Raw genomic sequence first — 15,609 nt, 5'->3', positions numbered from 1 at the left:
TTCACAGTGCTTTTGTAAACATCATAAAATAACAAAGGCTCCAATAATGAAAAATAAAAGTCCTTTTCCCATACACTCAGGTTGCACAAGTCCGGTTTTCACCCGGACAGTATATTTTTTTGACCAAAACGGATGTCTACAATTAGTAAAATTCCCCAATCACATATTTTTTTATGGGGACGGATTTGTATACAGCACTTCATTAGATTTTTTTTATTATACAAATTTTATCTTTTTGTAGACTTGAAGTCTTGAACAAAGAAAATGAGTACAGCAAAAAAAGCAAAAACAGATAGTGGAAGACCATTCCAAGAGGCCTGGACAGAGTACATATGGAGTGATTGAACGCAGTGGGAAAGCATTGTGTATTATGTGTAATGAAAGTGTTGTGTCTCGCACATCAAATGTCAAAAGTCACTTTGAGACCAACCATAACAGTGTTGCTGAACTTGGTTTAGCTCAAAGAAAAGAGTTCCTTGTAGGAAAATTAAAGAAATATCACTCCCAGTCTCTTAGTTTTAGCAACTATCTTTCAAAAACAAATCATCTTACAGTTGCCAGCTTTCAAATTTCACTGTGCATGGCAAAACATGGTAAGCCCCTCTCTGATGGAGATTTTATCAAAAAGGCAATTTTGGCTGGGAGTAATTCACTCTTCCATGATTTCCAAAACAAGGATAAAATTGTGCAGCGCATCTCTGAGATGCCACTAAGCAGAAATACTGCAAAAGATAGGGTTCTGCGAATGGCTGCTGATGTTAGTCAACAGCTTACTTGCGACTTACAAAAAGCACCCTTCTACTCCATGTGTTTGGATGAAAGTACAGATATTACTAACCATGCAAGACTAGCGCTCATTTTGCGTTATGCTACTGGTGACATCATGAGAGAAGAGCTGGTAAAACTGCTGTCTTTGCCTGGAAGAACACAAGGGATAGATATCAACAATGCTGTGATGGAGGCTTTTTCATCACTAGACATAAGTCCAGAAAAAGTAGTTTCAGTTACTAGCGATGGAGCACCTAGCATGGTGGGGACAACATCAGGATTCATTCATTTCTTTGCTAAGGAAGCAAAACATCCACTGATTCAATTTCACTGCATAATACATCAAGAGGCTCTCTGCGCCAAAGAAAGCAGCAAAAAACTTGATGATATCCTCAAAGATGTAACAAAAATGGTGAACTTCATTATGGCGTGTGCTCTTAATTTTCGACAATTTCAAGCCCTTTTTGATGAGGTTCAGGCACAATATAACACTTTACTGATGCACAATAATGTCCGGTGGCTGAGCAGAGGACGAGTGTTAGAGAGATTTGTGGCCTGCTTGGAAGAAGTTAGGCTATTTATGAACGAAAAGGGGGAAGACTATCCTCAACTCACCAACATGGCCTGGCTTACCAACCTCATGTTCTTTACAGATTTTACTAACCACTTTAATGTACTAAACAAAAAATTACAAGGCATGGGAAAAACAGCAGAAAGCATGTTTAGTGACATCAAAGCTTTTGAGAGAAAATTGCATGTTTTTGAAAAAGACCTTGAGAGTGGACAGCTAAAATATTTTCCCAACCTAAAAATACATTTGGATAATTCTACAACATTTGTGGACAGTCATAAAAAACACCAGGAAATCCACAAAGCATATTCCACCATTGTAGCCGAAGCAAAGGAGAATTTTAGTAAAAGATTTTCTCAGTTCCGTAAGATGGAGACAACCCTTTCATTTATAACTTCCCCAGAAAAGTCCACATTTGAAGATCTTGATCTTTCCTGCTTACAGTGGTTGGATATTCAAAATTTGGAAATGGAGCTACTGGAATTTCAAGAAAGCTCTATCTGGAAAAGTAAATTCAATGACCTGCGTGTGGCTCTTGAACGTATTGAGTGTGAAAGGGTGACAAATGAAATCACTGTTAGCAGTTCTGAAAATGAAATCCTAAAAGCGTGGAATTCTCTGCCAGACAATTTTAAGTCCATGAAAGCACTTGGGATTGCTCTTCTTACTTTGTTTGGGTCATCCTATGCTTGTGAGCAGCTGTTTTCAGTTTTGAATCATATAAAATCTGATGCTAGAAACAGATTAACGGATGACATGAGTGCTGCATGTGTTGCTCTGAAATTAACGCACTATGAGCCAAGGATTGACAAGTTATCAGCATGCATGCAACAACAAAAATCACATTAATTTTTTTCAGAGCATGCCCAATGCATATGTTTACATGAAGCAGTGTTTTCAGTTTGCAGTTAAGACACTTTCTAAGTTATTTAAATATTATTTAAAGATGTTATTTAAAAAAGGGACTTTACTTGGCCCTGTTGTATTCCAATCTGGAATTTCCAATAAAAACGGTTGGTTTAATTGAAAGCTCTTTTGTTTTCTTTACATCATATTATTAGAAATGTAATGATTTAACTATTTTCTAATTTGATTGTAAATTTTACAAAAAAACATGTATAGACTCTTTGGGAATGCACACCGAGTCTTGACACAGTTAACAGTTTTAAGAAGTTTATCTTTTTTTTTACTCAGAATACATTTGACATGTTATGTGAATAATACATTTAAAATATATTGTGTAACTGAATCAAATTATTCCTAAATTCATTAAATTGAATGAAATCATTAAAACATTATAAATTGCCAATAAATTGAAATGAAAACCAAAGGATTGTGAATCAAATTGATTCTCTGACAATACAAAGATTCCAACCTTTAAAAATGATGTTACATAGTTCAGGCAACTTTATAAAGAGTTTTTAGATACTAAAATCTTGTTATTAAGGTTTAATTGACATGCTGGCACTTTGAGGAAATTCTTTGGTTTTGTGCGGCAGTTTGGGCACTCGGGCTCAAAAAGGTTAGCCATCACTGCCCTAGGGGATCAAGGCCTGCTGTCTGGTAAGGACTTTGGTTTACAATCCTACATGTTGGCCATAAGATCATCCAGGCCTTTCCCAAAGAGTAAAAGTCCCTTGAATGGTAGTTTACTCAAAGTCGTTTTAGAGGAGGAATCCCCCATTCACTGCCTGATCCATAGTATCCTATGGGTGGAAATGGAGTAAATCGACATTTTGCTCACAACTCTGAAAAGGTCATATAGAGCCACATAATCCACTCCAGACATTAAAAACTGAAGATCTTTATCAACAATAGTCTCCAGATCATGGCACAATTTAGAGTGGCAAGCTCGGGCAACAAAAGACTCTGCCACAGCTGCTTTCAAGCCTGAGGGCCACAGCCTCAAAGAGCTTTTTGTATACAAAATCCAATCTGTGGTCCTGGACATCCTTTAATGCAGTGATCTCAAACTCAAACCCTTTGCAGGGCCACATTTTGGATTTGTAGGTACTTGGAGAGCCTCAGAAAAAATAGTTAATCTCTTATCAAAGAAATGACAATTTTGCATGAGGTAAAGCTCTTTATAGTTTATAAATCTTCCTTTTGGCTAAGTCTTAATAATAATATTGTAATTTATAGCTAAAGAGACCTATGATTAAGAAACTGTTTTATTTTAGTTTTGTGATTATGATAAACATACCGAGGGCCTCAAAATAGTACCTGGCGGGCCACATGTGGCCCCCAGGCCACAAGTTTGAGACCACTGCTTTAATGCATTGCCACCTTCACTGGGAAGGGAGGTACGCTTTGTAACCTGCATCACCAGTGAATCTACTTTTGGAGGAGCAAAAAGCTAGTTAAATGTAGCATCCATTGGATAGAGCTTTGACATAGCTTTGGCCAGCCCTCCAGGGCCTCCCAATAATCTATAAGCATTTTAGTAATGTCCTGATGAGAGGGAAAACCAGAGGTATGTGCTTTGGTGCTGCTCATAAGCGAGCACTGTGTAGCAGAAGACTGAGAAGCCTCTAGCTTTAATAACTGGAGGGATTCCATGATCACATTAATAAGCATTGAAGGCTTACAGCCTACACACAGTTGGGTCCTCACCAAGATCAGCCCTGAGATGAAGCTGCATCTCCTGCTATAAAGAACCTTGACTGGGACAGAAAAGGCATAGAAATAGTCATCTTCATCCTCCAACTGAACTTCCCCAACTTGCACATGGCACTGTTGCTGGAGAACTGCACTCTTGGGGGCGGAGGGAAACCCCTTGTGCCAGCTGTGCTACGATCCCTGAGGGTTCCATGTGACCCCTGTTAATCATGTGAGCTTCAAACATCACATTAGCAAATTCAGGAGGAAACCACTGACCAAGACATCCAGATGGCCTCTGTGAACGCTATCTAACACCTTTCTGGGGGGGGGGGAGGGTTTCAGCTGTGGCACAGCCGAGTTTTTCTGGATACGCACTTGCGCTGCTCCCCGGTTCAAATCTGGACTTTTTTCCTGGCCCTCGGATCAACTGGGCACTAATACCCCCAAGGGATAAGAGAAAGCTAAGCCAGTGGCTCCCACCCCCTCACATACTGCACAGCAAGTGGATCACAGATGCTTCTTGGAATGTCATCCACCACAATTTTGGCATGAATCTAAGGTATCTTGGCCTGAGGAGTCCATCACACCTGTTTTAAGCAAAAACGAAGTGTTTTGAGGCAGATAGTGGCTTTTATTTTTAAATTAGGAAATCCAAGACAGCCACCGCGGCAGCGATTTTTGAAACTTAAAAAATAGTGATTTTAGGATTTTACAGGCAAGGAAACCTAACTCTACCCACTTCCGGAGGCTGTGATAGGCAGGAGCACGTTACAGAGCTTCAAAGAAGGTTTGGATAGGTTCCTAGAGGACAAAGGGATTGAGGGATACAGATAGAAGTAGAGGTAGGTTAAAGAAATAGTCAGGGACCACTGCTCAGGCAATAGGCCTGATGGGCCGCCGCGGGAGCGGACCGCTGGGCGAGATGGACCTCTGGTCTGACTCAGCGGAGGCAACTTCTTATGTTCTTATGTACCCTCAGAACCCCCCCAAAAATCAGTTTTGAGGACACCCACCCAATTTGGTTTGTCAGGCTGTCAGCCTGTTTATTCATTGTGTCATGTGTGCTGGGAGCTGCAAGTCCTGAAGTTGCAAACAGCTTATAGGGAGAAACTCTGCCTCAACAAGCCTGGAATCCGAACTGCTTGTGTCTTCTCACTGCCTCTTGGGCCCAACTTACCGGCTGAAGAGCTCAAATCCCACCAGAACCTGCACAAGCCGAACAGGGGAGAAGAGCAGTTGGCCCCAATCCTGTACAAAAACTGCCACAGAGCCACACAGCCTGCACTCAAGCTCATATGAACCTGGGGCAAGCCTTGCTCCCAAGGGAATGTTAGAGCAGGCCGTCCAAGTGAGTGCACTGCAAAGCAGACTGCCCCTTGGAAGCAGACTCTCGACCTCAGAGTCTGAGGTCTCCTGCAGCCAGAGCTGTCCCACAAAGGGATCCTCTGCAGCACCAAAAGTCTCGCAAACAGTGAAATAAAAGACCAAATTAAAATGAAAAGAAATAAGAGCAGCAAAGACAAGCTCCTACTAATTCGCTTGTAGGAAGACAACTGAGGACTTGAAGGACATTCCAGAGGGATGGGAGGCAGATCAAAAGAATTCAAATGAAACTCCCTACAAGAATTCTCGCGAGAAGAGGCTGACTACCCACAGATTCAGGAATAGAGTGTCTGTCGCACTAGAATTTAAGATATCAAGGTGGTTTACAGAGTAAACAAAATATTGCTCTTCTTCCAGAAGTGTCTTAATAAAAAGAACAAAATATATAGAAGTGGAATAGAAATTTTTAAAATAAATAAATTAATATTTTTAAAATAAATAAATTAATAAATTTAAAACCCTGAGAACACAGGGAAGAAATCCTAAATATGATTTTAGTATACAGAAGACAATTGTGAATACAAGAGTGCTCTTTGCAAGTGTCCTAGAAAAGAAGACTAAAGATATTATCAGGCTGGATGTGGCCTTCCCTGTGAACAACTGCCTGCTTCAGCACTCAGTCTATGATGGCCCATGAGGTAACAGAACCAAGGGGGAAATCCTGTACAGGCTATATTTACACATGGCTGAGAAACAACAGCTGGAGTAGATTTCATCATTTGTTCAGTTCAGAAAGCATGGCTTTGATTTATGGATCAAAATCACTCATTTATTTTATCTACACAGCTTTGGGGAATTTTGACAGTTAAAATGTAGTTTTATTGACCAGTGCAGCCACTCAACCCCTAAGGGGCCTGATGAACATACAGGCCACGCTGAACTTAAGAAACTATGATTTGATTCCTTGCACAAGTTAAGATTGGGAATTGTAGCTAATATATCTCAATAGCTGCATTGGGCAAAATGTTTGCTGCACAACCCAGCTACCCTTTCAGGCATTCAGACATGAAAGTAAGAGGACAAAGGGACAGGGACGCTGCAGGCAGGACCTGTCTAATGCACACACCATCAACCAAGCTAGGGCAGAGGCTAAAAATACAGAAGTGAGACAGAAAGGAGGAAAGATACAGAAAAACTAAGCAAAGAGAAATTCATAGATCTGAAAAAAATGTTGTTAAAAAACTATTTTATATATATTTAAAAAAAAAATTAAAAAAAAAAAAAAAATATATATATACAAATATATAAATGGCCCTTTCTATGGTTAAAAAAATTGATTGAGGTCACTGTCAAGCTGCATAATTTTATTTTAAAAGTATTACCTTCCATGCACCATTTCACCCCTCCAGGACAAAAACACTGTAGCAAACAAAATATATTATATACCAATTTAACCAATTCTAATGAACATCATTCTGCAAGACTCATATAATAACATGCAAAGAGAGAAAGAGAGAGAGAGAGAGAGAGAGAAAAAAAGAGCATCACTTACTTGTCAGTATTTTCCATGTCTTCTTTTCATCATCATAGTACTGGACTAGATTGCTGGGAAGCCGATCAGGCCCAGGTGGCAGTCCTCCAACCAATAACAACATTTTTTTGTTGGAGCGGATTCTGTACCCAAAACAGGAGAGGAGACATAACTATATGAGGCGGATATGACGTGGGTCAGTGTTTCAGCACTGCAAAAAGCCCTATCTGTGCTCACTTTATTTCCAATTTTCACACATTTCTTTCTACTGTCAATCACGTCTCAACAATTTCAAGCAGTATAGGAGAAAGTAGACAAATGACTAAAGAAGCTACACACCCATCTTCTGCCAGTGGAACAGTAAGCTACCTCCATATAATTTTTCAGAGGTTCATTCTAGAATGGCCTTTTTCTTAATATTATCCCTTTAAATCATTACTCTTTACAGCTGAATACACATGAAAAACTCCAGAGTTGTACTGAGGTTAAGCATTAAAGTTGATATAAAAAATCTTGTTAGTCAAAATCATTATTATAAGCCATTCTACACTCAAAGAACCTTGAAAAAATAAGGTTATATACAGAGTTTGTGAACTGTTTTGATCAAGCAGTGAACAATATTTGCTAGCTTTGTATAATTAGCTGCATCAAGATAAGGGTTAGACAGTGAAAATGCCTTACAGCCTACACTGTGGGTTGTTGAACTCAGCTTGGCCTCCTGTCCTTCAAAAACACTCTCAGGGCAAGATTCTCAAAACTTTAACGCGGTCGCTAAGCAGTTTTCCGGCGGTTTAGCCTGCATGCATTTTAGAGGCGGATTATCAAAATGGATTATCTCTGTCTTTAGCGAGGTTTCTAGCAGTCTCTGACAATGGCATGCAAATGGGCTCTTTAACATTGAAATGAGCCCTCTGGTGGATTCTTAAAAATCGCCGAGGCATTTTTGAAGAGCGGCATTGGCTTTTGGCAACAAAAAGCAGCAACTGGTCCGGGAGCGTCATTATAATGCCAGCACTTGTATTTTGACTGTGGCTAATGAAAAAAAAATGTGTATCTATATATTTTTTGTGGAAGGTTATAAAATCATGCTTCTTTTGAGTTTTTAGGAGAGACAGGCATGTTTCATGCATGCTTGTTAAAAGCCAACGTTTCTTCTTGAGCACGTGTATGAAACCCTTGTCTTGTGTTTCTGGCTGTGGGTCTTGATTAAATTTTACATTAAAAACAAATTACAAGATTTACCTATTACAAGAATTACCAAATTACAAGAATTATAGTAGTTTTTTGGAGAGAAAGGCATGTTTCAAGCGTGTTTGCTAAAAGCTTAGATTGCCTTACACATAAAGGGTGGGGGGAGGGGAGGGAAGGGTATTTTGAAGAATCAAATATTTGAATATAATGTTATATAAATAATATGATTAAGGTATTTATATTTGAGAGATGGATAGGAGAAAAGGTTGTTTTCTTTTCTATTTGTGTATTATGGTGCATTTTATGTAATTTTTTTGTCATATTATTTGTAATGCACTGCTAATGCCTGGAAAATTAATAAAGATAAAAAAAAAAAAAGCCGTTTCTTCTTGAGCGTGTGTGGGTCTTGATTAAATTTTACATTAAAAACAAATTACAAGATTTACTTGAATTATAGTAGTTTTTTGGAGAGAAAGGCATGTTTTATGCGTGATTGAAAAAAGTCAACATTACTTCTCCCCTCCTCTCCCTTCCATTCGTCCAATAGTGCAGCAGGAGAGTGGGGTTGCTTTTTTTACAGCGTTTTTTTCTGCTCTGCAGGCTGCTGTAATTAGCTTAGTGGTGGACCACGGAAGACGACCTCTCTCGCTGGGTGCGGGAAGCAGCAGAAGTAAGGCCCTGCCCGTCGCGAGGGCCATGGTGAGACGCTGGATCGGGGCACCGGGGGATGGGAGAGATAAAGACAGAAAAGGACTTTGAAGAGGGGCGGGCAGGGTGAGAGAGACAGTACAGGACCTTGAGGGGGGGGGGAATAGACTTGAAGACAGGAAAGGCAGGGCAGATGCTGGACTAGAGGAAGTAGAGAGGTGAAACACCCTGAACCTAGGAGAGAGACAGATGCCAGGCCCTGGGGAGGGAAAGACAGTGAGAGAGTGAGAGAGACAGAACGACCTGGATCAAAGGTGGGAGGACTCAAAATGTTAGCAGAAGGAAGATAGAGAGAGGGAGAAACCTGAAACAAAGGGGAGGCAGAAGACAGGGGGGCAGATGTTGGACTTGGAGTGTATAGAGGGAAAAGAGAGAGAGAGACTGCAGAGAGGTGAAAAGATTCTGGACCAGGGAGGGAGGAATGAAGGAGAAAGAGAGAAAGGCCTGGAAGAAAGGAGAACAAATTCTGGAGAGGGGGAGGGGGTTGTAAGCAGAAGAAAGACAGAACCAAAGGGGAAAGACAGGAGGCAGATGCTGGACTATGAGAGGTGCAGACAGAGTGGGAGAGACCCCGAGGAAGAACAGAGAGATGGAAAATCATAACAGAGGAGGGAGAGAGAGGGAGACCTGGAACAAAGGTGGTGGTAGGTACAAAGGAGAACTGACACTGGATCTGGGGAGGGTAAGCAGAGGGAAAAGAGATAGAGACCTGGACCCAAAGGGGCTGGGGCTGGATTGTGAAAAAAATGTTGGATGCACAGTCAGAAGGAAGTCCAACCAGAAACTAATTAAATCACCAGACAACAAAGGTAGGAAAAATTATTTTATTTTTTTGTAAATCTTTATTCATTTTCAAAACTTATACAAAGTGCAGACAAATATACAATCAGATAAAACATATAACAGCACTTATCTTCGAACAAATACAAGTACTTTTCACCCTCTCCTCACCCACCCTCCCACCCTCTCTGGATGTGTGTGGAAATCATCTTTTAATTAAAGGTTAATCATTTAATCAGTTTTTTGTTTAACAAATGCCTCTAATGGACCCCATACTTCTTTAAACTTTTTATTATTACCCAATTGTTCTGCATTCATTCTTTCATATCTGTAATACAAACAGAGCATTTCCCACCAAAAAGAAAAATTTAATCTGTCCCAGTTCTTCCAATTTCTGGTTATCAATTGGATGGCCACCCCTGTCATAATCAGAAGTCTGCTTTTATGAATGTCTATTGGACTCGTGGATTTCAACAATGTCCCAAATAAGACAATGGGATGGAGACATCGAGAACCATATTAATTTTCCCCCATATTGATTTCCAAAAATTGAGTATCAAGGGACAATAAAATAACAGATGATCCAGTGTCCCTACTTCAAGATGACAGTCCTAGCACCTACTAGACTTTGAACAATCTAACTTTTGTAAACGAACTGGGGTCCAAAAAATTCTATATAACAAAAAAAACCAACGTGTGGCTTTGTAATAGAAGCTGCAAGTTTGTCTCATAGGTGCTGACGCTGTACACCTCATTCTCCAAGTCCAAATCTGTGGCCATTGTATAGTTGTAGCAGAAATATGTTGCTTTGTTTCTATACTCCAAATGTCTTTTAAGTTTGTTTTAGTTCTTTTTGCAAATATTCTGATATTAATTTGTACCACTTAGCGGTCTGATGCCCTTGAAAATCTGTCTGGAAACATAGACCTGGCAAGCTATACTGATTTTTTAAATTTCGCCAGTCAGGGAACCCCTTCTGAATGACCTTCTTCAACTGCAACCATTTAAACCTTGAGATTTTGATATGCTGAATGATTGTTGTAACTGTAATAAATCTACCATTTTCCCATTTAAAATTACATCATCTAGAGTAGGGGTGCCCACACGTTTTTGGCTTGCGAGCAACTTTTAAAATGACCAAGTCAAAATGATCTACCAACAATAAAATTTCTAAAATCACAAAGCACACTGTAAGCAGAGAAAATGTTAATTATCATTTCTATTCCGGGGGGTTTTCAGAGGTCAAGGCAGATGACTTTAAAATATGTAATGTCACCTCAGTAACAACTATGCAAAAATAGACAAATATACCCCCCTCCCCTTTTACTAAACTGCGATACTGGTTTTTAGCGCAGGTAGCTGCACTGAATGCTCCTCGCAGCTCCCGACGCTCATAGGCTCCCTGTGCTAAAAACCACTATCACAGTTCAGTAAAAGGGGGCCATAGTGCAAAATATAGATAGCAGATATAAATTCTCAAAACGGACACATTTTGATCACTAAATTGAAAATAAAATCATTTTTCCTACCTTTTTGTTTGGTGATTTCATGAATCTCCGGTTGCACTTCCTTCTTCTGTAAAGTCAATATTTCTTTCTTTCTGCCTTTCTTTCTCTCTCCCCCTGCTGGCCTGTCTTTCTTTCTCTCTGCCCCTGCCCCCCCCCTCTCTCTTTCTGCCTTTCTTTCTCTCTCCCCCTGCCCCTCCCAAGCCACCACGCCGATTTATCCCTGCTGCTTCCCTGAGCCAGGCCTGGTGTGTACAAGCGCCGGCCGGCGCCCACAAGACTTCACTTCCGACGTCAATTCTAATGCCGGGGAGGAAGTTCCAGGCCAGCCAGGCAGCAATTGGCTGGCCCAGAACTTCCTCTCCAATGTCAGAATTGACGTCGGAGATGAAGTCTTATGAGTCTGGCGCTTGTACGCGCCAGTCCTGGCTCGGGGAAGTAGCAGGGAGAAAAAGATCGCAAAGGCAACGCGATCGACTTGCGATCTACTGGTCGATCGCGATCGACCATTTGGGCACCCGTGATCTAGAGTACGTATGCCTGCCTTCAACCAATGTTTCCAGAGGATTTGAGACTCGTCGATTTATATCTTGGAGTTTAACCATAGGGATTGATATGTAAATTGTTGTATTGGAACAGGAGTTAAGGTATTTATAAATTTTAATGTGTTCCAGGTGGAATGAAGAATAATATTGTCCATGTATATTCTAGGAAGCTTGATACCCAAAATATGGATAAGATGGTGGTAAGTACAAAGGAGAACTGACACTGGATCTGGGGAGGGTAAGCAGAGGGAAAAGAGATAGAGATCTGGACCAAAAGGGGCTGGGGCTGGATTGTGAAAGAAATATTGGATGCACAGTCAGAAGGAAGTCCAACCAGAAACTAATTAAATCACCAGACAACAAAGGTAGGAAAAATTATTTTATTTTCAATTTAGTGATCGAAATGTGTCAGTTTTGAGAATTTCTATCTGCTGTGTGTATTGTGTGTAAATGAAAAATTAAAGGAAAAAATTGCATTACAATTAGTAAAGGGGGCAGGATCTGGGGCACAGCTTGGCTGGGTTTAGGGCGGAGCTTGGAAAGCCTGTGGTTGGGGGTAATTAGCTTGAAGTAATTGAGAAACACTGCTGTAGGCAATCAGCTGCCGCCAGTGCCTATCCTCTCCTGCCCTCTTCCCTGCTGGTACCCACTACTGGCATCTCAGGGCCCGTCTGGAAGGCCTCTGTGCATGCGCGGATGTCATCGTGATGATGTCATGCATGCATGTGAAGTCATCACGACAACGTCTGCGCACTTCCGGGTGCTTCGAGTCATGGCCACTACCTGCAGCCCTCACTACATTTTATGACTTCATTTCAGCCCCGGATCATTTTTGAGTTGTGTAGGCCTGAGACAAGTAATACTTTTATTTATATCCTGAATGCTTCCCATCATGCTGGCATGTGGTTTATTGATAATTAAGTTTTGGATGACATTAGTGTCCTTTATAAGATCTTATTATTAAGATTCTATTAGCACTTGTTAGCTTTTTTGGAGTTGTTCTTTAAGGACAGAATGCTGCAGTGATGGTCCTTATACTCATTGGTCTTTATTTCTAATTCCTGGTGTGTGGGGGTACTGAGCACATAAATATTTTTCTTCATTATTATATATTCTTTCTTTATGCTTTTATGATTATATTTTTATGATTATATATGATATATTTTTGAGTTATAGCATTTGTGAATTACTTTAATCATATTACAGTTGCTATACTATAATTACACATCACATTCCCCCCAAATGCTCATTAAAACCTATTACAAATTGTTTTAGCCCAACTCTACAGACTCAAAAAATCCTAATCCTCACCCTCTGTAGAGTTGGGCTAAAACAATTTGTAATAAATTTTAATGTGCATGTTTAGGGAATGTGATGTGAACATGATGTGCAGTTATAGTGTAGCAACTGTAATATGATTAAAGTAAAACAATATACAGTCAAACCTTGGTTTGCGAGTAACGCGGTTTGTGATTGTTTTGCAAGACGAGCAAAACACTCTTGCAAATCTTGCCTCATAAACTGAGTGTTGACTCGATATGTGAGGCATGCCCCCGAGAACCAGCAACGCCCCCCCCCCCGAACCGGCATCACCCCCCCGCCCAAACCGTTACCGCGATCGGGCAACGGCATGCAGCACCAACCCACCTGCTTCTGATTCTGCTGGGCCTTGAGCATCTGCGCATGCTCAAGGCCTTCTGGCTCTTGCTCTCTCCGAGATTCTAATGAGATTCTCAGTGCCTCCGAGAATCTCATTAGAATCTCGGAAAGAGCGGGAGCCAGAAGGCCTTGAGCATGAGCACATGCGCAGATGCTCAAGGCCCAGCAGAATCAGTGGCAAGCAGCATGCATTCTAGCATGTAAATGCTAGTATGATGCCTAAACCCTATTCTATAAATATACACAATTTACATTTGCAAGGGGTCAAGCAAGGGCAGAGCTCCAATTTATGTAACTTACTGAATACCATAAATTATGCATATCCCTGACACACTTAGACATGCACATTTATGCCAGCTCTATAGGTAGCATAAGTCTGTGAATATTGATTGCTGGATACGTGATTAGACCTAAACACCTAGATTCTGTCATAGAATAGGCTCCTTCCTCATGCCTAATTGGAGGCACCCTGTTATAGAATTATCCCTTATGTGTGCAAGACGCAACTATTCATTTATATAATGCTACTAGACATACACAGCACTGTACACATTATAAGAAATCTGTTCAAAAACTTCCAGGACAGTTTGAATTGCGCACCAATGGGAAGTTCTCTTGAGATGCGCTAGGCAGCATTCAGTAACTTGAAATTTCATGAGTAACCTCCTTTTTTCCATTTGTTGATATCTGCTTTCATCTACGAGCTAAAGCAGTTTTTGTGAAAGTGTGTTTTCGTGATCGGCTATTTTTCATCATGTGTGACCTCAATGAGCAGCACTACAGCATGAAGTTCTGTTTTAAATTGGGTAAGACTACTACAGAAACTTATGAAATATTGAAAGTGACTTATGGGGAACATGTCATAAGTCGTGGAAGGTGTTTTGAATGGTATTCACACTTCAAAATTGGTCATGAATCAGTGGAAGACGATTCGCGAACTGGAAGACCATCAACGTCAACTGATGATGATCATGTTGATTAAGTGAGGGTTCTTGTGTGCTCTAATCAGCGATTAGAGAAGTGGCAGAGGAAAGCAACATTTCCATTGGTTCATGCCACAACATTCTAACAGAGAAGTGGGGATGTCTCACGTTGTGGCAAGATTTGTTCCACGGTTGATGACCGATGACCAGAAGAACAACTGTGACCTAAAAAAGCTCGGCAAGTTTGGTCAAATGTCAAAGTGATGATAATAGTTTGTTGTTTTTTTTAAAGTCGCAGCGTTGTTCACTATGATTTTCTGCCACAAGGACAAACTGTTAACCAAAATTACTATCTGGAAGTGTTGAAACAACTCTGTGAGAGAATCAGGAGGAAGTGGCCCAAATTTTGGCAGAAGCAGTCGTGGTTCCTGCATCACGACTGCTTCCGCCAATCATCAAAATTCACAAATTTTGCACAAAAAACATGATGACATCTTCCCCAGCCACCTTACTCTCTTGACTTGGCCATTGCTGACTTCTTGTTTCCTACACTTAAATCTACGCTGAAAGGAAAGCGATTAGACACCATTGAAGACAGAACAAAATTTGGCACAGCAACTTTTGGGAATTCCTGAAGATGCATTTAAAGACTGTTTCCAGAAGTGGAAACGACTTTGGGAAAAGTGTAGAGAAGGAGAGTACTTTGAAGGGGACCCAGTGGAATAAGTTGTAAGATTGTTTAATAAATTTTTATAAAATCAGTCCTGGAACTTTTTGAAAAGACCTCAATGTAGGTACTTTCTATGTTCCTATTGAGCTCATAAGCTAAGGTGTTCTTTTTTTGTATCTGGAACAATGAAGGATTAAGTGCAGTGGGAATTGAGCATAGCTCTCCAGGATCATAGTCTACTGCACTAACCATTAGGCTACTCCACAAGATTTTAAGCCTGTGATAGAATGATTTCCACTCATCAAAATGTATGAACCTCTTCTGAAATGATGACTTAATATCCACCAAATAGTGTTGCAATGCTACAAAATTATGTGTGCTAGCTAATTAGGTAAAAATTTTAAATAGATCTCATCCCAAGGTCAGGTAGACTGTATATTAGATGCCCCATTTTACCTTTTTTTTTTTTTTTTTTTTTTTACCAACACTGTAATTGGGTATCCAGAGGAATATAATTGCCATTCTTATAATACTTCTGAGCTATACAGAATAATTTCAAATAAAGGGCTGCTATTATAGTAAGGCAGTGATTCTTACCTTTTTTTGAGTCACAGACCCCTTTAAGAATCTGATGAAAGCTATGGACACCTTTCCCCAGAAATATTCACATAAATAATAATAATAATAATAATAAATAATAACTTTATTCTTATATACCGCCCTGCTATAAGTTCTGAGCAGTTTACATGAAGAAGACTGTACATTCAGTGAAGTATATAAACAGTTAAATAGAAATACATTATGTTTCACAAATTTTCAAATAATTTAGTCTAC

The 15,609-nt window shown here is 40.1% G+C and overlaps 1 protein-coding gene across 2 annotated transcripts in view; it reads right to left on the bottom strand.

Moving 5' to 3' along the window:
* The window catches only part of KLHL14 (kelch like family member 14), a 241,383-nt gene that overhangs the window by 176,834 nt on the left and 48,940 nt on the right, over nt 1-15,609 (bottom strand). For both annotated transcript variants that reach the window (XR_004538464.1, XM_033934959.1), the window contains exon 3: nt 6,816-6,937. Coding sequence is in view for 1 of the 2 variants with exons in the window: in XM_033934959.1 (XP_033790850.1) it covers nt 6,816-6,937 (122 nt within the window). In the remaining variant the exon portion in view is untranslated. The remainder of the gene's footprint in view (nt 1-6,815; nt 6,938-15,609) is intronic.

Source organism: Geotrypetes seraphini, chromosome 2 (genome assembly GCF_902459505.1).
Source record: "Geotrypetes seraphini chromosome 2, aGeoSer1.1, whole genome shotgun sequence".
In the NCBI taxonomy this organism is placed as follows: Eukaryota; Metazoa; Chordata; class Amphibia; order Gymnophiona; family Dermophiidae; genus Geotrypetes; species Geotrypetes seraphini.
This window is presented reverse-complemented; position numbering and strand designations above follow the sequence as displayed.